Below are 24469 nucleotides of genomic sequence, written 5' to 3' on the forward strand. Positions count from 1 at the left end.
GCAGTTCTAGATGGCAAAGTTTTTCTCTGAATACAACGCAGACAAGATCTACAATAATCCCCGATTTCCTTCTTCATGCCGGGCCAGTAGAACTGATCCACTACTAAATAAAAAGTCTTTTCTGGCCCCAAGTGCCTATGCTCATCGTGGAGCGCCATCAGTACTGTTCCTCTATGTTTCTCTGGGAGCAAGAGTTGCCACTTTTCTTCAAGCCCATCCGAGAAGCCCCTTCAATAGATTACTCCATCTCGAAACTGTAGGCGGTCCCACTCCTTGTACAACACTCGTGCTCCTCTGGGTACATCGATGAGTAGAGTCTCCCACTGACCACCTCTTAGAGCTCTTCCGACCAAACCACAGAGGGGATCTTCCACCTGGTCCCTCCACAGATCTTTCTTAGTCAGGGCAAACCTACTCTCCCCTCTGATCTGAATAGGATTACAATATAATTTGGGGACACCTGCGATGGTAACCCCCACTGATTCAGCCCCAATTGCTCCCCTAGCTCGATGCTCAACCCCTCGATACAGCGCTTGGATACCATCAGGGGGAAATTGTACCCACTCCCTAGTGCCTACTCCTGGACCCTGGGGCCTCCTTGACAAAGCGTCTGCATTGATGTTCCCCACACCTGGACGATATTTTAAACCAAACCTAAACCCAGATAGGGCAGCCAGCCACCGATGCCCTGTGGCATCAAGTTTAGCAATGATGAGTAAATATGTGTGGATTATTGTCCGTTTTAACTTCAAACTCAGCCCCATACAAATAATCCCTCAATTTATCCACAATCGCCCACTTGAGTGCCAAAAACTCCAGCTTATGGGTGGGATAACTCTTTTCCCTGGGGGTTAAACCCCTACTTATATATGCGATGGGCTTTAAATGTTGATCATGCTCCTGATATAACACCTCTCCAAGGCCGTCCCGACTGGCATCTACATGTAATTCATACAGCTGATTGGGGTCGGCATAAGCCAAGACTGGGGTGTTCGTAAGCCTTTGCTTCAGCTGGTCAAAAGCCTGTTCACAATGCTCAGTCCATTCTGCCTGAATAGATTCTTGTGACCTCCTGGGCCCCCTAGGGTTATGGATTTGATTTGAACAACCCACTGTGTTATCTACCTCTTCATTTTTTATTTTTTTTTTATTGAAAATTTTTAAAATTTACAAAAAAGTTCCCTTCCCCAAACCCTCCCAACCCACCCCATCCCTCCCCCAACCTTCCCAGAGCTGAATACAGGCTTAATTAAAATTAGAAGAAAAAATTTTAAACACAAATAAACCATATACAAATTTGGTTACAATAATTAAACAAATCATAAAATATTTTAACACCAATATTTAAAAAACAGAAAGAGAAAAAGAAAAGAAACAAGAAAAAGAAGAAGAAAGAAAAAAAAATAGAAAAAAAAGAAAAAATATCTAAAAAATATTTTAAACTTTGAATATAAATTATTCAAAAGCTAAATAATATTTTTTTATATCATACTTGTACTGTATAAAATTTATCCATCTTTTCCATACCAAAAGGTACTTCTCTTGCGATTGATCTTTCAAGAAAGCCGAAATCTTTGCCATTTCCGCTAAATAAGAAACTTTAAGAAACCATTCTTGCAAAGTAGGCAAAGATTCCTTCTTCCAACATTGCCCTACTAACAACCTAGCTGCTGTAATTAGATTTAACATTAATATAGTTTCTTTACTGTCACAATCGGAAACAATACCCAACAAAAACAATTGTGGAGTAAATTTTATCCTTCTTTTAAAAATTCTTTGAATATTCCACCATATCTTAATCCAAAAAGCTTTTATGTTTTTGCATAACCACCAAATATGATAATAAGTGGCGTCCAAGCAACCACATCTCCAACATTTAGGCTGCGAGTTTAAATACATACGAGACATTTTTTGTGGATCAAGGTACCATCTGTAAAACATTTTATAAAAGTTTTCCCATAAATTTTGGGCTTGTGTAAATTTGACATTCCTCACCCAAATAATCTCCCAAGTATCTAATGGAACCAATTCGTCAAAATTTTGTGCCCATTTAACCATACAATCTTTAACTAGTTCTGCTTCTGAATCCAATTCCACTAACACCCCATAAATTCTTTTAATATGGGTTCGTCTTTGATCTTTTATTTGTTTTATTCTCATCCTCTCTAAGCAAACCCACCTTGCAATCTATCTTCCACCTTTCCAATAATTGTCTATACTGAAACCATGAATAAATGATATTAAATCATTAAATCATGTATTAAATCTTCCATAGATTTTAATTGCCAATTTTTACCATCCCATCTAAGTAATTGTATATAAGAGATACTATCAATCTTAACTCCTCTCCTTATCCCTTCTATCGCATGCCATGGGATAGCCCATAATGGAATTCTAGAGTCACTTCTATAATATTTCTTCCAAACCCAAAGTAAAGAAGTTCTTAAAATATGAGACTTAAAAACCCTATCAACCTTTTTATTAAAAATTAAATAGGCATGCCATCCAAAAAGTAAATCCCATCCCTCCAGAAGGAGTACATCTACATTTGTTAAGTTAACCCAATCACTAATTAATGTTAACACCACAACATCATAATACAATTTCAGGTTCGGTACCTTGAGTCCACCTCTCTCACGAATATCTTGTATAATTTTAAGTTTTACTCTTGGTTTTTTCCCTGCCCAGATAAATTTATTGATACCTTTCTGCCATTCATTTAAGTTGGCCTCATTCTTTAAAATAGGTATCATTTGAAATAAAAAGAGAAACTTTGGCAAAACATTCATTTTAATCGCTGCAATTCTCCCCAGTAGGGATAATTGCAGCTTCTTCCAATTTTCCAAATCCTTTTGTATTTTAACCCACAGCCTTTCATAATTATTTTTATACAATTTTGCATTGGAGGCAGATAAAATAACCCCCAAATATTTTACCTTATTAACAACCTCAAAATCTGTCAACCTAACTAAAGTCTCCTTATCCAAATTGGTCATGTTTTTAAGCAATATTTTAGTCTTATTATTATTAATTTTAAAACCCGAAACTTGTCCATACTGATATATCAGTTGTAACAACTCCATTACAGAATGAGTTGGTTGGGATAAAGTAACAACCAAATCATCTGCAAAAGCCCTTAATTTATATTCTTTTTTATTGACTTCTATTCCTTTTATTTTCTGTGATTCCCGAATTTTAATCAGCAAAATTTCCAAAGTTAAAACAAACAGCAATGGTGACAGTGGACAACCCTGTCTAGTCCCCCTCTCAATTGAAAACACCTCTGACAAACCTCCATTAACTATAAGTTGTGCCGTTTGTTTTTGATAAATAACACGAAGAGCTTGTAAAATTTTTTCTCCAAAATTCATTTCCTCAATTAATCTTAACATAAATTGCCAATTTAACTGATCAAAAGCTTTTTCAGCATCTAAAAATATCAATCCTGCAGAAACTTGGTTGTTTTTATCCAAATATTCTATTAAATTAATAATTTGTCTAACATTATTCTTCATATACCTTCCAGTTATAAAACCCGTTTGATCCATATGTATTAATTGATTTAACACCCTCATAAGTCTATTAGCTAGAATTTTCGAAAAAATCTTATAATCTACATTCAAAAGAGATATGGGTCTATAACTCTTTGGTAAAGTGAGATCTTGATCTTCTTTTGGAATCAAAGATATGAAAGCTCTGCCCCATGACAAGGCGGTCTCTGAACCCTGTAATATATTGTTAAAAAGTTCCCTTAAAGGTTGTTTCAACTCTTCTACCAAGGTTTTATAATAAATAGATGTCAATCCATCAGTACCCAGTGCTTTACCTAATTTTAATTCTTTAATTACTATCTCAATTTCCTCGATGGTAATCAAACCATTAATTTCTTGTTTCTGATCTTCTGTTAATTTAGGGAAGTGAGCATCTTGTATGTATTCATCTATATCTGAAGCCTGTACTTTCGTTCCCATATATAATTTTTTATAGTAATCTAAAAAAGATTTCTTAATCAGCTCCTTCTGATATACCAATTTACCATTATAATTTATTTTATCTATAGTTCTCAACCTCTGCTTCTTTCGCAATTGATAAGCCAACCATCTCCCTGGTTTATTAGCATTTCAAAATGTATTATGTTTCATGTACAATAAGTTGGTTGCAGTTTGATCAGCCATCAACATGTTAAATTGTGATTTAAACAATTTTATAGATTCTTTAATCTTCTCATCTGTAGGATTCAAAATTAAAGCTTTTTCTTTTAATTTAATCTCATCTTCCAACTCCTTACGTTTCTGCACCTGCTTCTGTCTACAAACCTTGTTCATTTGTATCAAGACCCCCCGCATATAAGCTTTACCTGCATCCCAAACCATTGGCATTGAAGTTCCCTTATACATATTTAAAGCAAAATATTCCTTTAATTGCTCCTTTAATTTCTGAACATTCTTTTCTTGTCTAAATAAATTTTCATTTATCCTCCAGGATCTCCTCTCCTCTTTTTCATTAACCAATTCCATCCAGATTGGACTATGATCCGTCAGTGTTCTAGGAAAAATCTTAGCATTCTTTACCCTAAAATATAAGTCCGTTGTAATAAAAAAAGAATCAATTCTTGAAAAAGATTGATGTCTGTCCGAGAAGGTGAAGTCTTTCTCCTCCAAATTGTGTTCACGCCAATAGTCTCGCAACTCCCAGTCCTCTTTCAAATCAAAAAAAGGTAATTTAGCCTGTTTGAAAGAAGTAGAAGATCCTTTTTTATCTCTTTGTGTATCTAAAACACCATTCCAGTCTCCCATTAATATAACAGATCTATAGTCCAGCAAAGTTAATTTTTGATGTAACAGTCTATAAAATTGTTCCTGTTGTTGGTTTGGTGCATACAAACCTACTATAAGTACTTTCTTGCCATACAGTCCCACTTCAATCATAACATATCTCCCTTGAGGATCAGGGAGATAAATTTTGCTTAACATAAATAACTACACCCCCTTTTTTCCCAAGAGCAAAAGATGCAAAATGAGATCCCAATCGGGTATTAACTAAATATTTTTGATCCTTAGAAATAATATGTGTTTCCTGCAAACAAATAATATCATTGTTATATTGCTTTAAATAGTGAAATATTTTCTTTCTCTTTTGAGGGGAATTGAGGCCATTAGCATTCCATGTCAGGAGCTTTACCATCTCCCTTGACCAAAAGCCTAGAGAAGACTGCTTGAAGATCTGCCATTGAAGAATGTACCGCAGAACTCTTGGGTCTTGCTCCTCCCACAGGCTCAGAAACAGATTCTTGTAAAACTTCTTTAACATCTTTCTTCTGTTGTTCTTTTTCCTTACGTCTATGGGCTGCCCGAGTCATTCTTTGCTCTTTCATCCCTGCTTGTTGCAACCACTCAGCCTGTAGTTTTCCAGCTTCCATCAATACTACTTCTTCAGACTGCTGTTCTACCTCCTTGCCATCCAAAACTTTCATCATCATAGGTGGTGATGAGCGTGCTCCCAGGACTGACATATAAAACTTCTTTGCTTTAGAAACAGTATTAAGTCTGTAACGCGTCCCCGCATGACTCACCACTATACCAATCGGAATCTCCCATCTGAATGCATCAACCTTTTTTTAAGTTCATCAGCTAAGAAGGCAAACTCTTTTCTTCTTCTTAAAATTTTAGATGGAATCTCCTTTAGAATTATAACATCTTGTGCAGCAATCTGAAACCTCTTATTATAAAAAGCTTGTATAATTTCATTACGCAGAGATCTTTTCCCAAAATAAATTACCACATCTCTTGGCAGATTTCTTTGCTTTGCAACCCAGGAGTTGACTCTAAATATTTTTTCAATTTCCCTAGATATTGCCTCTTTTTCTCTGTCCAGAATCACAGCAAAATCATTTGCTACAATCTCTCTCAGATCTTGTTGCATGTCTTCTCTCAGCCCCCTGATTCTTAAAGCAAACTCCATTTCTCTATATTGAGACATAACAATATCATCTTGTGAAATTTCCATCTTTTTTTCCATGCCTTCAAATTTATCCTCCAAAACCTCCACCTTATCTGCCACTTCTTCCACTCGAGAATCCAGCTTCTCAACCACAGAAGCAAGTCCTTTTAGAGCCATAACTATATCTTGCCTCAAAATAATGTTATTTTCCGCTAAAAGCTCTTTCACTTCCCCTCTAATTTGAGATATAGCATTTCCCATTATATCTTCCATATCTTTTACCGTTACTGATGGCAGAGGAGGGGAAGGTGGTGGTGTAGCTTTAGGTTGTTGTGCTGGTAAAATCGCAGGAGAGGAAGCCACCTTGGGTACTGTATATGTTACTTGCCGCCTTGAAGCCATTTTCAAAAAGAAAAGTTTTGTTTCTTCTTTCCTCCTTCTTAAAAAGAAAAATAGAAAAAATACAAAAAAAAATCCCTTAAAGAAATAACAAAAAAAAGTTTGACAGAGAGGGAAAATAATCTTCCTAAAACACAAATCCAGCTTGAAAAAACCTTTAAAAACGATCTAATCCGTTCCGTTCCGCTCCCTTCAAAAAAAAAAAAACTTTCCAATCGCCATTTTACTTTCCCTCGATAAAAGAAAAAAGAAAAAAAGGGAAGTAAAAATCAATCTTTAAGCTTAAAGTCCAAATAAGATCAAAAAAATAAAAATAAAATCCTTTATCCAGCTCTGTCCGCTTTTAAAATAACTCACCCGATTTCTTTAAGCCCGGAGGTGGGAGCAGCGTCTTGCTTTGTCCCCAAGGGACAAAGACAGCTGAGAAGCGGAGACAACCTGAACTCCGTGGGAGCACTCTTTTCACCCCCAAAAGAAAACTTCCTTGGGGGTCTCAGAGGCTCTACCTCTATTCAGGTGATACTCCCCTCCCTCCCTTTGCCTGGGAAGGAGGTTTTGAGCCGCGGAACAGCTGATGCCTGCTGTTCTCTGCGGTTCTAACGCTTTCTCAGGAGGATGGCTACAAAGTAGCCGCCATCGCCAGCGCTAATCCACCGGAAGAATTCCTACCTCTTCATTTTTTAACAACTCATTAAACGGGCGAGCTATCTTAGCAAACCTTTCCGCAAATCTCCGATAGTATGAACAAAACCCCAGAAACGACCACAATTTAGTGACACTCTGGAGCCTAGGCCAAGAAATCACGGCCTCAGGTTTAGCGGGGTCTGTTGCCACTCCCTCGGCCGAAACGACATGCCCTATATAGGTGACAGATGGCTGATAAAATTGACATTTTTCTAACGACAATTTCAGCCCCTCCTCCTGAAGCCTTGTCAATACCTTCTCTAAACGCTCCTCATGCTGCTCAAGTGTCTCCCCAAAGACAATGATGTCATCTAAATAGACCAACACCTCTATCAAGTTCATGTCCCCCACTGTCCGTTCCATAAGCCTTTGAAAAGTTGCTGGGGGCCCTGACAACCCTTGTGGCATTCGATTGAATTCATAAAATCCCAATGGGCAGATGAATGCAGTTTTCTCCCTATCCTCTGGATGCATGGGGATCTGATGGTAACCACTCCTTAAATCTAACACACTGAACCATTTTGCCTCTGACAAACACTGCAAAGCATCCTCTATCCAAGGAGTTGTATACTGGTCAGGGATGGTCCTCCGGTTAAGGGTACGATAATCTATACACATCCTTAGGGTCCCGTTATTCTTTCGGACCACCACTATAGGGGAAGCATAAGAACTTCGAGACTCCCTAATGACCCCAGTCCTTTTTAACTCTGCTAGGTGCTCCCGAAGATCATCTAAGTCACTCAAAGGGATCTGCCGGGACCTTTCCCTAAAGGGTTTATCCTCCCTCAGTCGGATTTCAGGTTTGGCACTCCTAGCGCAGTCTACATCAAAATCATCTCTCGAGAATAAATGCCTCCACCTCCAACGCTGATCCCTCACTCTCTCTCGCCACTCAGGAGGAAGTTGGGTATTCCTAAGATAAAACTGATCCATCGAAACCTCTCCCTCCATCTCTCCCTTGCCATCCAGAGACTCAATTGGAGTAGCTGGGCTCACCTGCCCCAACAACATCCGATCCTTCAGCCGCACCGGGAGGCCTGTGATATTCCGAACTCCAACTGAGATCTGCCCCTTTTCCTGCTTCAATACCCGCATGGAGATTACCTCTGGAATCAATTCCACTCCACCATTCTGTCCCCTCGGGCCAGACTCAAGAATGAGATACGGCCCAGGCTGCTCCCAATCTAACTTAACAGAAGCTCTCAGGCACACCACTTCCCCAGGTTGTATTACCCTCTTTCTCTTATCCAATTTCCATAACCGCCCCACTCCTTCTGCAGGGCCCTGCTGCTCCCGCATCAAACCCTGACATACTGTCTGCAGCACAGGATGAACATTCCCCACTATCGGGCCCTTCCCTAATGGAATGACTGGGGCAAGTAACCGTCTAATTAAACTAGTATTAGTCCCCACAATCAATGAACCCTGACTAACTCCCGGGGGCGAGCACATACGATAGCCAAGGTATCCAAGGTCTCCGTATGCCCAGCAACAGAGGGCCCAAACGTCAGCTGTATAGCTAAACATCCATCATAGGGAAATTTTTCAGTACTAATACCACAGATATTCAAATCACCCAACTCCTGTATGGGTATATGCATCAAATACTTATCATAAAAATCCCTACATAACAACGTCACCTGCGCACCTGAATCCAAAAGAGCCTTAGTATAAATACCCTCCACCTGCACCGGCACCACCAGGGAGGGGTCCACCAACTGCTGAGGAGCCATGGCTTTAGCCTCTGCCAGTTCAAGGGGATGGGGGTTTCTTATCTGAGAGGATACCCCCATTACTCTCATTTCTGCTGAGGATTCCCAAGAAAACCCTCTCTCACCAGGGCTGACTGATATCACCAGGCGCCCAGCTAGCTCCTTCACCCAGGGCCCTTGACAATTTCCCGAATGCACTGGGGTCTCTGATCTTCTATACGATTTTGGACATACGCGCTTATAATGCCCCATGTCCCCACAATTATAACAGACCACTGATCTCACTGGATTATTATCCCAGGTGGGTGGGCCCATCCTCCCATTGGTTATTCCAACCCGACCTCCATGCAAGGGTGGGCCACCCACTGTTGACCAAGAGGCTATCATCTTGGTTAACTCCTGTATCTGGGTTTGCATCGTGGTTATCCAGTCATCCTCCTCCTTACCTCTCTCACTCCTGGGCCTAAGGGCTGTCCTATTGGCAATTCAGCTGTCACTCCCTTAGCCTCCTCCACAGCCTCGGTTGCCCGTACCCTCCTTATAAGCTCGTGATATCCCCAGGCATTCCCTCTAGCTTCAACCTTTATTTGGCTCCAGACAGGGTCCAAAGCCAAAGCACCCCGGGAGAGTTGTTCTATCCTGGCCTGTTCCACCCCAGCTGGGTCCAATCCCCCCTTCTCCACTACCTGATATAATAATCTATTCAGGCGCCTTATATATTCAGACAGCTTCTCACCCCTCTTCTGATACATATGTTCTAACTGGAACAGTAAACTAGATACCGTCTCAACTGACCCAAACTCATCATGCAACAAAGAGAGGTAGTCACACACAGTAAACTGTCTCTGACCCAATGTTAAAACTTCTAATGGCCTCTGCAGCAGGGCCCTTTAAGTTCTAACCCATTGTCTTTTCTGGGTATCCGGTATATCCCACTCCTCAACTGCTTGTATTGCCTGCTCCATCCAGGCTTCGTATTCCTCTTCTCCTTCTGGTACCGGTTGCGTCCCTGAAAAAATACGCAATTTCCTATATCCGGCCCCTGTACAGCAACCTCCAGTCGGATTTTGGATGGAAACCAAATTTCCCCCCACTTGGGTAGCCCCTATTCCTGCTACCCCCGTAGATAGGGAAACACACGTCTCTTTCTTCTGGCCTAGTGGTTTGGTCAAAGGTATGCCCCATACAGTGAGAAAAATTACCCCGACCCTGGTATCTTCTGTTACTTGCAGACTTTGAACCTCAAAACACTCTGGGACGCTCTGTTTCCATTCTAGCAGTACATAAAAATGGGGGGAATCCTCATTTACCCTCATATTTATCACATATACCCTTTGGTCTGGAACAACGCCCCTTAATGTCTGTAAAATTCGCTCCTCTGACCAAACATTACCAGGGACCTTCACTACTACACTTGTCTTCACTTCACTATTCTGCTCCTCATACCACCTGGTGGCTGCATTAGAGTCCATATTGTTCTCCTGGCTCATATCCCTACACAATACTAACACTTCCTTACTTAGGGGAGGGGCCAGGCAGGAAATCCCAGACGAGCCCCCATGTGTAGCGTTACCTCCTCAGAGGCCGCAAAAAAACCAGGCCCTCCCAGCCCCGTCTCCCTTTATTTAACCCTGCAGTAGTGTGCATTAGGGGTTGATATGATATCTCTTCCAGCCGGAGCCCATGCAGAATTAGTAGGTAGCAGGCTCTTGTCGTCCGGGGGGGCTTCCAGGAACGAAAGTAACCAGTCACAATAGTCAATGCTACGATGATATCCAACAGTCCGATAAAGCAGCAGAAATAAGAGATTCCTCAGCGATCATTCAGAGTCAAATGGGATGGAGGAAAACCCCGGATCCAGACAGTAGTAGAAACAACAACAGTCAGTGTGATGTAGCAGTAGCTCGTCCTCCTGGGCAACTCCCCCACAATGTCTTAGAACCTGTGGCAGCAGTGATAGTCACAGTCCAAATAGTTTCCAGGCTTTGCAGCAGCTATAGCCACCACCAGTCTCTCCTCTCTTTCTGTTGCTTCTCCTTCAATCAGGTTACAGCGTCAAAACCCTCCCCCCACCTTTATCTTTATTATTAAAATCTAAGGCTAGGAGTCTCTGCCAACTCTTCTCCACACAATCTCTCTCTTGCCTCCGTTTGAGATATCCTCCTCATGAAGGAAGCCATAAAACTCCACTCTCTCTCCCCCTCTAGCCTCTGTTTAAAATATCCTCCTTACGAAGAAAACAAATAAAACTTCCAGTCCCTTTACTTTCACCTGACGAACTGCAACTGCCCCCCCTCCTCTCCTTCTCTTTTCTATCTTCTCCTCCAGCCACACCGGCCACACCCAAAGCCAGCAGCAGCTGTCCCAATCTCTCCCTTCCCAACCAAGCTCCTGCAAACACTCTCAGACAGCTTCGCTACACATATATAAAATGTTTAATGCAGAACATTGCAAAAAAAATAAATCCCATTCCCTTCTGATAATACTGATGATCAGCCTCACCAAATTCCTCACTGTTTGACTGTTTTTAATGAGGTGGTAATCAATCCCCATTAGGAAATGGATGTGAGACTTTCATCTTCAGAGTGTATGTCAAGCATCCTTAATTAGCTAACAACATTTAAAATGGGACTGCACCTTTCCTACAAAATGCCCCATACTTCCGCTTCTGCTCCCCTTACTTCTGCCTGTGGTTTTACAAATTTTACAAACATTTGTAGGACAAGCACATATTTATCTGACAGTAGTATGATCCATGTGCAGTATCATGCAACAATGAAAAGCCTGTATGAAAAGTTGATCAGAGAGAGATGTCTGCCTTTAAAGTACTAATCCCTATAACAGTAACTGTGTGTTTATTCCTACAAAAGGTGACTTGGAAATAATTATCTACCAACCTGGGTTTAATCTTTTATATATACTTTTATATTGTCCATGGTTAACATCCTGAATACCTTTGGGATGTAACAACAATTTAAAAGGAACAACATTGTCTTATTAAATTGAAAGTGTACAAATATTGAGAAAAGCAAGTACTTTTCTATTTCTGAAAAAAAGAAAATCATTTACCTCAATATTCTCAACAGCTAAATGACAACAAGCAGCCAGCACTGCACAGCCATCCTGAAAATACCACTCAGCAAGTTCTTTACTGACTTTATGTCGAAGACTATAGGAAAGAAATGATTTTAATATTTACAGTCAAAAATAGGCCAAGTTTTTCCACTTTAAAATTTCCTAAATCCACTGATTACTTTATCTTTCTCTGATTGTTCCAACATTTTGCTTAAACTCTTTAACCAAATCCACAAAATCTATCTGTCTGTCTAAATTCTATCAGTGGCACACAAGTATCGTCAATGTGGTAACCGTTTCAACTTGAATTTCATTTTATTCTTGGACTGATTAATTGACAAGTAAAGTCTTAATCTGTCAATCTATAAACATTTTTTAAAAGAGCTACTTTTACATTTTTCAACTTTAACCAAAACAAACATAAGGACAATTAGCATACAATTAACACTGAAAATATTGTTTTATAAACATTCTGTTCAGACAGTATAAAGAAAATGTTTTATTTTATTATTTAACTGACCCATTATTATACAATGTTTTTCAATCTATAACCAAGATAAAAATACATGAAAAATGCATTTTCTATTTTCTGTATAAACTTACTCATTGTAATTTTCTATGCTATTCCCTTCAAAATATTCTGACTCATCTGCTGCTGAACTCTGAAATGCTTTCACATTTCCTTCACATGCTGCCTGGAATAAAATAGTATGAGTTAAAACTAATAAATTATTCAGTATAACTCTTAGCAGCAGTTAGAGGTAGGGAGACACCAATTTACTGAAAATATTATCACAATACAATGATATTATTAACCCAAATTCTCAAGTTTTATTTTATAGCCTATATAGATACTCAAATAAATGCTGAACTTAAATATTTGGCATTCTGAGATCTTGTCCCAACCTAACAGCATTATTTCACTTGCCGTATTTATAATGAAATAGCTAAAACTCCATAGTGACAATTTCTAAGATTAATACAGGATAATTCTATCTATAATTAACTTTGCAAATCAGGTTAGCCGCTACCGTAGAAAACAGTTTTACTATTAGTTTTAATACCAATATGTTCTGAATCAAGTATTGTTTTAATAAATATTATTTTAGTTGTGCTACATGCTCAGTTTATTTTTCAATTATTTATTTAGATAATTTATTCAAATACAGTATTTCTTATACAGTATGCTAAAGTTTTCCTATAAGAAAAATGCCAGAATCTATAGGTAAATAGTGTATCATTAAAGTTTTATCTTATGGTAGGATGTATAATATTTATTAACTTATGATAAGCACATGAAATAGTACCTGTGCAACTAAGAGAGCTTCTTTAAGTTGACCACTTGAAATGAAAAATGTAACAAGCTTCTTCACATCACCAATAGCTATGCAGTATGGAATAACTTCATCATTTTCTTCCTGAATTAATTGGTCAGCTCTCCTAATCAAATCAAAAGTAAATGACTTTTTTATTTTCATTTCAGTTTAATATTAATGTTTAATATTAGATCTATTCATCTGCAGAACTTGAAATTTTTATATAAATTGCTATAACTTTCCTATCTTCTCAAATGTGTCCTATTCTTTTTCAAAACGTGATTTTAAAACATAGAAATTCTAATTAAAATTATTTTCATTAATATTGTTTTAAAGAACATAGGCTTGTGAAAAACATTTTATGTGACACTGCAAATTGCTTTTTAATGACAAATCAGTGTTGTCCCAAGATCATATCATCAATTACTTTTTACTGTTTCAATTGCAAGTCCAACATTTATAAGAAAATCCACAAATCACTGGTACCAACAGGTAAAATGTATTTAATCCTTAAATTCTTCATAGATTTGTCTACTTCTGAAGTTATTTAAGTTCGTAGTGGTCACCATATGCAGCATTCAGAAACTGAATTCTACATTTTAACTGTAGCTGAATGAAAAGAATATTTCTTATTTATTCTGAATCATTATCAGCTTCAGTATATAATGTTGACATTATAATGTTTAAAATAGATACATTCAGTGCTTTTTTTCTAAAAAAAAAAAAGGTGCCGGAACTCACACATGTCATACAACCTGCCTTGCCTACCCTACAAGGGTCCATCCAAAAAAGGTGCCGGAACTCCGTTCTGGGCGTTCTATGAGAAAAAAAGCCCTCGATACATTTATATCTCACTTTCTCCAAATCATGCATTCTTTAAAAAATAAACTTCTATTACATCAACTTCTTTTCCTTAAATTGAAAATTTCCAACGACAATTTCTTCATAGAGAGCTCCTGCCATCTTTTTATCATTTAAGCCACTCTTTGTTTTTCTAACTATATATTTTTTTCTGAACAGTAAAAATTTCCTACTATAATTACACATTTTTACAGTTATGTGAAAAAGAAACACACCCTCTCTGAGTTCTTTAATTTACATATTAAAAATCATCTGGTCCTTATCAGTTTTAAAAAACACAATCTCAGATGAATAACAATACCTGATTTATTACACTATGATATCATTGATATCACCTTTAGCAGCAATAGCATGAATTGTTTTCTGTATGACTTTTTCACTCTCTCACATTGTTGTGGAGGAATTTTGGCCCATTCTTCTTTACAATATTGCTTCAACTCATTGAAGTTTGGGGGCATTTGTTTATGCACAGCCACAGGACGTCCCGCCACAGCATTTCAATTGCGTTGAGATCTGGACTTTGACTGGGCCACTGCAACACCTTGATTCTTTTCTTTTTCAGCCATTCTGTTGAATAGCAGATGGTGTGCTTGGGATCATTATCCTGTTGCATGAAGCAATGTTAGCCAAGCTTTTGATGTCAAAAAGATGGCCTCACATTTGACTTTAAAATACTTTGGTATACAGACAAGTTCATGGTTGACTCAGTGACTGCAAGGTGCCCAGGTCTTGTAGTTGCAAATAAGCCTAAATCATCACCCATCCATACCATTCTTGATGATTAGCATGATTGTGCTGATTGTGTTTGATTTTCACCAAACTTGGAATTGTGCAATTAGCCTAACATCTTTGGTCTCATCTGTGTAAAGAACAGTATTCCAGAAGTCTTGAATTTGTTCAGATGCAACTTTGCAAACCTAAGCCCTGCTGCCATGTTTGTTTATCTTTTTAGAGAGAAGAGGCCATCTCCTGGCAATCCTTCCAAAGAAATCACATTTATTCAGCCTTTTTCTCTTTCTACTGTCATGAACTTTAACATGCTAACTGAGGCCTATAGAGTCTGAGATGTAACTCTTGGATTTTTTGCAATTTCTCTGAGCACTGCATGGTCGGACCTTGGGATAAATTTGCTAGTACATCCATTCCTGGGAAGATTGGCAACTGTCTACTTGTGAATAATCTTCCTCACTACATGTAGAATGATGGACTTTAAATTGTTTGGAAATGGCTTTATGACCCTTCTTAGACTGATGGGCAGCAATAATTGCTTCTCTAAGATCATTGCTGATGTCTTTCCTCTTTGGTATTGTGTTAATATATACCTCAATGCTGGAGACCAGTAAACTTCTAAAACTTCAGCTTTTATAGAGATAGTCACACTTGCTGATGATCAATTGATCAAGGGCACTTGATTAGCAGCAGTTGGCTGCTACTTAGCCTCTTCATACCTATGGAAGCAGTAAAGGTGTATTTAGGCTTTCAACATGGTTTCTTCATTTTGGCTTTCTTTTTGTAAAATAAATGATGACATGGTGTAATATGTTATGTGTTGCTGTTCATCTGAGGTTGTATTTACCAAGTTTTAAGAACTTCTAAGGATCGGATGATTTTTACTATGGCCTGATACGTAAAACTATAGAACTGTAAGAGGGTGTACTTTCTTTTTCACATGGCTGTATATACATTATAATATCTGTACTTTCACCTTCAGTCCTTTTCCTAATAACTTTTAGAATGGAATTATATATATTCGCTTCTCACCACTATGATTGGTGTGTGTATTGTTCAATCTTGGATCCTCTACCAGAGGGTCTGGGATTTTGAGGATCCTATGCCATATTTTACTGTTCCTAGCATTGTACTTTAGACAGAGTGCTCTGGTGTTGTTCCTGGGGTCTCCTGAAGCTTAGAAGTTATAGTCCCAAGGGCTCCTATCACTAGTGGGAGCACGTTGGCCTTCCCTTTCCAAAGCCTCTCTAGTTCCACCTTCAGGCCTATCACCACAACTGTGTTATGCTCCATGTCTATTCTATGATGCCTAGTTGATTGGCCAATATGTACCTGTTGGTATGGATCTGGAAGTCCCACAGGATTTTAGCCTTTTTGTTCTCAATGACAGTCTGTGCAATTTCCCACCTGGACTTGGGAGAGTCTACCCCAGTAGTAGTCTCCAACTTTCCAGCTTTGCGGACCAGTTGGGAGGAAGAGTGGATGGTTCCATGTGAGCAGTGGGTGAGAGCAATAGCGCCATTTGTGCTAGTGGTGGGCACACATGTGCACACAGACATGTGCACATTCACCTGCTTTGGCAGCCTACTTCTGAATGGGCCATGGCCCGGTAGTTGGGCCATGGCCCGGTAGTTGGGCCATGGCCCGGTAGTTGGCTGTGGCCCAGAGGTTGAGGACCTCGCTCTAGGCCATACATTGTGAAGATGTTCCTGTATATAATGCCAACTACTTGGTTGTGCCATTCAGTGTATACTGTTCCTATCTTCATCTTTTATCCTGCCATTATGTATTGAAATATCTCTGAGACATCTCTGCATAGTCTGCACTTCAGGTTCTGTATAGTTTGGTAGATGTTGCTTCTATGGATCTTATACTTAGTGCCTGTTCTTTTGCTGTTATGATCAGTGCCTCAGCCCTTTACAGCCATTTGAAGGGTTACTCAATTTCAAATCTCTGAGGATAATACATTCCATGCAGGATCTTTTCTTGCCATAACATTCCCTATAATTCAGACATGTCAAACACAAGGCCCATAGGCTGCATCCGGCCCGATATGTGGTTCTGTCTGGCCCGGGGACCTGCTCTGGAAACAGTAAAAGACCAGCCTGCCGCACCTTGGCCTGGCCCAGGCCAACTGGGCACTGATCTACAACCTGGTTGCACCCATCAAAGCCAGAATGCGCTCAGACTTAGATCGACGAGGCAGCCCTGCCCCTGGGTACATGCCCAAGCGGAGTCCAGCATCCTTGCTGGCTGTTTTGCCCTGCAAACTGACTTCACCCAGGATGCTGGCACTGGCTGTCTCCTGTGCGCGCACCTGGGGAGTGGGACAGAGGCAATGGGGCAGCTTCTTGCTGGTTCCAGGGCTAAGGCTGAGCATGTTTTGGCTTTGATGGACTGAACAGCCCGGCAGCACTGGCAATCTCTCCCCCTCCCATCACCCCTTCCTGAGTGCGGAGGAAGGAAAGATGAGAAGGAGAGAAGGAAGAAAGGAAAAAAGGTTCCATGGAGCAGCCCTGGAATCAGCAAGGAGCTACCCCACCGCCTCTGTCCTGTCCCTCGGGTGTGCGCACAGGAGACGACCAGTGCTGGCATCCTGGGTGAAGTCAGCCTGCGGGGCAAGGCAGCCAGCAGGGACACCAGATTCCGCTTGTGGGTGCATCCATAAGGTGGGGTGGGTGCCCCATGGAGCTCATTCTGGCTTTGATGGACACAACCAGGTTGTATGTAGATCAGCGCCGCCACCCCTCCTACCAGCACCTACAGCCTTGCAGCCATGAGGCTTTCCTTTCACTGGGACAGCTCCCGCCCACTCATGTGGGATAGCACTCTGGCAATCTCTCCCCCTCTCATCACCCCTTCCTCAGCGCGCAAGAAGGAAAGAGATGAGAAGGCGAAGGAGCGAACAGTGGAAGGAAGAAACGGAAGGAGGAAGGGAGGTGGGAAGGAGGGAGGGAAAAAAGGGAGGGAGGAACTGAGGGAGGAACGGAGGGTGGGAGGAAGGAATGGAGTGGGGGAGGAAGGGAGGGAAGGAAGACAAAAAGGAAGGAAGGAGAGGCAACTTGGTTGGAGATGGCCCATTTCACGCAGTTCTGCTTCAATCCTGGATCCATTGAGACTTGGGCTCAAAGGAGAAGCAATTTTGTATTCTCTTTTGTCACAGACAGGACTTTATTGGCAATCCAAGTTAACACTGGTATGGTATTCTTGAATTGTGAACTCTTAGGAAAGCATCCCTTCCTTGTGTGTTGCAAATAGCCATTTCTAGTGAGCAAAACAGGACAAAGCAGAGTAGGGAAAAATATTTTCCTTTGCTATATTTCCAGTCTGAATTAGACAATGACAGGGTCCCTGCAGGAGAGCTCTTTTAAGGATTATGTATTAATAGAAAAGCAACTAACTTACCTCTGTTCCTAAATGCTAAAGCTATTGCACATAAAAAACAGAGAAGCTCTGTTCAACTATCACAGCCACCATTTTGACAGTTCTGCTGTACTGTTGTCTATGGACGCCCCCACTAAATGCAAGCATGGGGTAAACTGAGCCTGGTTTGTTCTCGGTTTTTTAAGTGGCCACATATTACTAGCAAAAGTGCCATTTGATCACAAGGCAAAGAGGCATCAAGAAATGTTTCCCCTTTTGCATTTGAACATCCAAGAAGGGACAGGAAAGGAGAAAGGGAAAGAGAAAAGACAAACAAAAAGGAAAAAGGGGAAGAAAGAAGAAGGAAAGGAGAATGAAGAGGAAAGGAAAAAGAAGGAAGTGGGGAAAGGAAGGAAGGAAGATAGATTATAATGAGAGGAAGGGTCTGAGGAAAGTCCTGCCTTAGCACTTGGCCATGAGCAGCCCTGCTGCCCTTTTGCCATCCCCTTGACCTCTCCTGATGGTCTTCCATCCTATCGCTGAGGATGCTTTGGTTACAAAGCCGGGCCTCCCTCTGGCCCACACATTTTGCCCTCCTGCAATTCCATGAGCAACTTGGCCAAGGAGAGCAAGCACAGCAGCAGCAGCCTTGAGGAGGAGATAAGCGCAGCTGGGGCGTCCCCTTGGGGAAGTGGGGCTAGGCTAAGCTGGGCTTCGGGGTCCCTGAACTCGAGGGCTGACTTCCGCGTGCCACCGTCCAGGCCCACCCCGCATGGCCTGAGAGGGACAGTGAAGCTCCTCCAGTGGACCATGTCCCAGCACTCACCTTAATCCCATCCTCCTCCGCCAGAGACCCTTGGATCCCTCCCAGGCCTGCCCAGGCACCCCTGATGCAAGCAATGTCAAGCTGGCCATGCCCACCCAGTAGGCCACGCCCATGCTAGCTACACCCACCCAGCCCCAGTGGGCAACCACAATGCTGATGTGGCCCTCAATGAAATTGAGTTTGACACCCTTGCTCTAATTGATCTTCATCCCATGTCTGCTGTTGCTTCAGGCATTCTCTCAGCAGCTCATCTTTGGACGCCATCTTACTGACATTCCTGGATGCTCTGGGTTTATTCTAGGTCAGTGGTTTGACAATGCTCTCTTTTCAGTTGGAATAGGGATGGAAACTCCATATATTTTGAAGAGTTTTGGGGCCTTTACATCAGCAGCCTCCATGTCTTGATGTACATACAGCTTGAGGTCATCCACTTTTGGATCTGTATCCTGTCCTTGTGATTAGCTGGCTGATGGGATTCAAATATATGCAGGACAACAGCAAGGGCAGTATATCATCTTGGTATATGCCACACTTGATTCCCATTTGTGGAAGCTGTCTTGAGTTGAATTCCATTGTCTTCCTTAGTTCCACTGAGTCCTTGACAAAAGTCTTTAGTTTTCTGTTGACTTTGTATAGTGCCAAGCATACACAGATCCTTGGGTGTGGTACCGAGCTAAGCCTTCTTGTGGTCAATCAAGGCTGTACTCAAATTGGTCTATGTAGACCTTGAGTCTTGGAGAACTGTTCTATCAATGAACAACTGGTGTTTTGAGCCTCTACAGTAGTGTTATATCCAATGCTCTTCTGAGCGCTACTCATATTAGTTGCTTATATGGTCCTGTAGCTTAGCAGCTATAATGCCTACTGGCACTTTCCATGTTATGGGGAGGCAGATTACTGGCTGGTAATTGGATGATGCTGTTCTTTTGAGGGGGGGTTGTCTTTCATGATCAGCACTGTTCATTATAGATGGAAGAGCTTGTTATTAGTAGCTGGTACATCTGTAGTGCTAGGTATTCATGCATTGCTAGAGTTTCTTTAGCCACCAGGTGTGGTTCATGTCAGGGCTGGGTGCTTTCCAGCTCTTCAGGTTCTTGATCTACTGTTGAATGCCTCCTCTTTAATGTAGGGGTGATAGTGTTGGTTACACCTCCAATTGTTCTTCTGGGTCCTTTTGAGCCAAGATATAATGTGTAGTTGCTCCATTAGAAGTTCTAAGAACAGTTTCCTTTTCATTATGTTGAAATGTTGGTAACAAGCTGTTTCTCAGTTAGTATGGATGTAGGTCTTACCCATCCATACTTCCTTCAAACATTTCATATATACTTTCTTCATTAGATCTACCATTGTAGTAGCATTCATCAAAATATATGTGTGTACATGTGTGCGTTTTTATAGAGGGGGATGGGAAAAGTGAAAGACAATAGGTAATTTCTATATCTTAGTTAAAATTGAGATATTTTCTTATGCAAAAATATACATTTAACTGTGCAAAAAAACCTACCTTCAAGCATTACACTTCCAGCTGCAAAAGTTGAAGTTAATGTGAACTTGCAGTGCACTTTTTTTAAAAAAATCTTACCTTTGCATTAATTTCTTCCAATATTTCATAGATACTCCTGGTGCAACTGACAGTGCTCTATCCCACTGAAACAATAAATTGTGCCTAATATTATTTTCACCACGGATTGTGCATGTGTTTAATAGTCTTTACTTTTACTTTTGTTAGTTCTTTCTAACAGGACAGCTAAAATATCACATTAATTTTTCAGTTTTATTTATAAAGGAATTCTATAGGAAAACAAAAATCAATAAAGAAATTGGTATATCATTTCTCACTGTCCAAGACAAAATTGGAAAAAAAATGTTTACTTCAAGGGACACGTCCTCATGGACAATTAGGTACTTCCTGATGGATTATTACTTCTAATAATCATTATATAGTTAGTTTCACTTTTTTAATAATAAAAAGATAGAAAAAGTAGTATTTTAGTAGCAATTAATATAAAAGTTGAAAATATTTGGACTGTCTTGGAATGTCCATACACTGTTTGGTCTCCTGTGGCTGCCTGGCTAAGTTCTTGCAGCTCTCTTGGCAGGATTTCAGAAGTGGTTTGGTATTACTTCCTTCCTAGGGTTTCTTCCCAGAGTGGCTGGCCCAAAATCACCCAGCTTGGTTTGTGCCTAAAGCAAGACTAAAATTCAGCCTCCCAGTTTATAGCCTAATGCCTTAACCATTATAGACAGTATTTGAGACAAGTCAAATACACCATAAAATCTTTTTTGGGGAAGTATCAAAGAATTATATGCTTAAAGTATAACTGAACGGAACTGATTTATTAAAAGTAATCATATAATACATAGACAGAGATAGATTTTACTCAAATATTAAATATTAAAATTAGAAGCAGAAGACCATTTATATAAAAAATAATTGACAAGTTGCCCACCATTTACTTATTTTAAAATAACTCTTACTCCTTAGATTATTTGCAGTGTCTTTTGCTCCCTTTTCCCCAATATTTTCATTTAAAATAATTTACGATATTAGCATTGCATATAATATATTATGTAGTCTAAAATTGTCCAGGTGCTTACCTCTCCAAGCTCCACCATAAGTTCACAGTATCTCTGAATTTGACCTAGTCTCAGATATATCTCTGCTGCTTCTTTTAGCCTTTTCTCCTTGCTAGGTATACCAATGCCTCCTCCAAATTTAGACATCTTTACTGTTGTAAGTTCTTGTGCTTTGGACTACAAGAATAAAACCAAAATAAATTGTTTCTAAGACATGTGCAAAATGTTGCATGCATGAACTGTTCTGAACATTTAAATATTTGGGAGGTCCATGCCTAAACACATGTGCTTTGATTTGTATACATAACAAAATGAAGCTGTTTTATTCAGGGAAAAGATACAAATATAGGTAGTTCCGTACAGAAGTAATCAGGAGAGGAAAGGTAGGAAAAAGTAGGATATTAGCAATGTTAGTGGATCAGAGCAGACAGGGAAGAGAAGGTGCTGGGAAAAGTAGGTGGGTAGATGCTGGAAGAGGAAAAAGTGGAGAGTGTCTTGCCCTATCATTCTTAACCGATCTACTTTGTAAAAACCATTCCAAAATCTTTCTGGATTTGATCTGATATGGGAGACAATCAAAAATATTTATAGTTTTTTTTAATCAAAGAAACAGTTCAGTAGAACTTCAATATTAATTTTGCCTAAATTAGAAAGAAAATGTATTTTTCATTTCATGCTTAGCTGGTTTCTTAATATATGACCAATTGTCATATAGTTAGGTTCTCTCCATCTCTAGAATGGTTCATATTTAACATAATTGTTCCCATCAGATACAGTAGTTAATAGTGCTATGATTATGTGGAAGATGGAAAAGAGAGAATGAATGCCTGATATAAATGGGTACTCAAACAAATCTGTTTTTATTTGTGACTCCCTGGGGGTGCGAGAAATATTCCAGGGGGTGCGAAAACTTGGGTTTAGAAGTTTCAAAATTATAGCATATATGCATAATTCATTGCCGTTATTTCCAACTTTTGTAAGGGGTGCAAGAATATATCAGAAAGGTTCTAGGGGTGCATGGTATAGAAAAGGTTGGGAACTACTGCTCTAAGCAAAATTCTTTCTGGTAGATCACCTAGTTACACAAAGGCAGCTTTTCTGGCAAAAGATAATACATGTGCCTTAGGACCAGTGGCTCCTCTTGTATATTCCTGGGCAGTTCATTTCTGATTTGCAGGAACTGTCTTCTTTTAATGTTTTTTGTGTGGACATTTATAGCAAACCTTAAATGGAATTCATTGGGAGCAAATCATGCTGAAGAAAAGTACATCTCTTTGTTTCAACTCAGTTTGCAGATGTGTTTGCAGAAACATCCCAAATGTTTCAGATGTAGATAATTTAAAATGTACAAAAAGGTGGTCCATTATTAAGTGCAAAAAGATAAGGTTTCTGTCATTTCTGTAGCCTATGTAACAAAAGCTGGATGTTGATCTGTTGGTTTAAAATATTTCTTACAAAACTTCACAATAATTCAACCCAATACTGTAGTTTTTGTAATAAAAGTTTCATTACAATGAAAATTCTTCTGAAAAAGAAAAACACAGTATTTCTATTCTTGTATAACTAAAGTAGTAAAATATGCATAGTAATTCAGAACAGAATTATTGTATATTTTGACATTTGTTTGATTATCATTTGTAACTACCATGCTTAATCTAATGAGGAAAAATGTAAGCTAAACTAAATATAGAGTAAAAAACATTTAGATCTGTAATCACTGCCATTCAATGGCTCAAGTGCAAGAAGAGATATTTTAAAAAAGAAAGAAATGTCCAAGAATGGGTTTCAAATGTTTCTCCCATCAATACTGTTTTAGAGAATTTTGTTACAAATATTCTTTGCAAATATTTGATAACTATGAGGCTTCCTCTCATTAAAGCTATACTGGTCTGTAATTGGTGTTGCACTCTGGGTCCCCACAGTTCCAATGAAGTTGTCAATTAAACTTCTGCTCAGTTTAATTGAGAAGACAGTTTTCAACATTTTCTCTAGAGATGTGGGAGCAGACAGTCTCCAATTAGCAAGCGTTCCCAACTCCTTGGATTACTCCCCCAGGACTGAAGCCAAAGTACTCTAGTCCCTGGAGTGCATCACTGTAATTCATAAGGAGGGATCAAAGGAAGCACTTTGCCATTTGTGCTGCCTAAGTCACTCTTGTTCTCCTTTGCTACCAAAGCAAATAATGAGAGGAAATAATCAGAAATAGGAAGAAATAAGGACAAGCTGAAATACCACACTTTTTTGCTTGCCTTTTTCCACTTGCCTTTTCTCTCTCCCCAGCCCCAAGAAACAGAGGGAAGGAGGCTCATACGGCAATGCAAATTCATTTTTGCAGATCTGTGAGAAAAATTATGGCTACACAGACATGCACTGCAAAATCCAAAATAATGTAAAGATATTCAGTCTGAATACAACTTACCATTCTAAATTTAACCAAATGTTTCATATGCATAATTCCTTTGTAATAATTCTGTGGGAGCAAACTATCATCTTGACCCTTTATTACTGCAACCAGATCCCATAAGTTTTTACTGCCTCCTCGGGGCTGGAATTATTTTTTTAAAAAAGGAAAATATTGTTAATGCCATATTAGAATACAGCCTGCAATTAACGTCTTTTTCGAGATGCTCTCCGGAAAGTATTATATTGACTGGGTTCAGGGAATTTAGAGAGGCTCCATAGTTGCTCTTTATTTCTAAGTGTCTGTGATTTTTTGCTATTTCTGTCACTATAAAATTTTATTATTTTAGGTTGGAACTAATTTTTCTGTGCATGCTGGTAATATAAGAATTAGCTATTATCAGCAATTTAACTGGTAATATAAGGACTAGTTATGCTGCTGTTAGTAAAAAAATCATATAGTGAAGATATGAATTCAATAAATAAATTATATAATTGCAAGATACAGTATCCCCTGGTATTGTACTTTCATTTATGAACCTTGCATAATATAGCCTTTGGATTACTTATGTATAGTTTTTTCTAGC

General features: G+C 39.5%; 1 protein-coding gene across 6 annotated transcripts in view; it reads right to left on the reverse strand.

Annotated features, from left to right (window-relative positions):
• WDR17 (WD repeat domain 17) overlaps positions 1–24469 on the reverse strand; it is a 120171-nt gene that overhangs the window by 25410 nt on the left and 70292 nt on the right. For all 6 annotated transcript variants that reach the window (XR_005553862.1, XM_039320647.1, XM_039320645.1 and 3 more), the window contains 6 exons: positions 23902–24027; positions 21504–21659; positions 20488–20552; positions 13118–13250; positions 12414–12505; positions 11805–11904 (listed from right to left, as the gene is read on the reverse strand). Coding sequence is in view for 5 of the 6 variants with exons in the window: in XM_039320647.1 (XP_039176581.1) it covers positions 11805–11904; positions 12414–12505; positions 13118–13250; positions 20488–20552; positions 21504–21659; positions 23902–24027 (672 nt within the window). In the remaining variant the exon portion in view is untranslated. The remainder of the gene's footprint in view (positions 1–11804; positions 11905–12413; positions 12506–13117; positions 13251–20487; positions 20553–21503; positions 21660–23901; positions 24028–24469) is intronic.

The sequence above is a fragment of the Crotalus tigris genome, unplaced genomic scaffold, assembly GCF_016545835.1.
Source record: "Crotalus tigris isolate CLP2741 ecotype Arizona unplaced genomic scaffold, ASM1654583v1 scf7180000023675.2660513, whole genome shotgun sequence".
NCBI classification, from domain to species: Eukaryota; Metazoa; Chordata; class Lepidosauria; order Squamata; family Viperidae; genus Crotalus; species Crotalus tigris.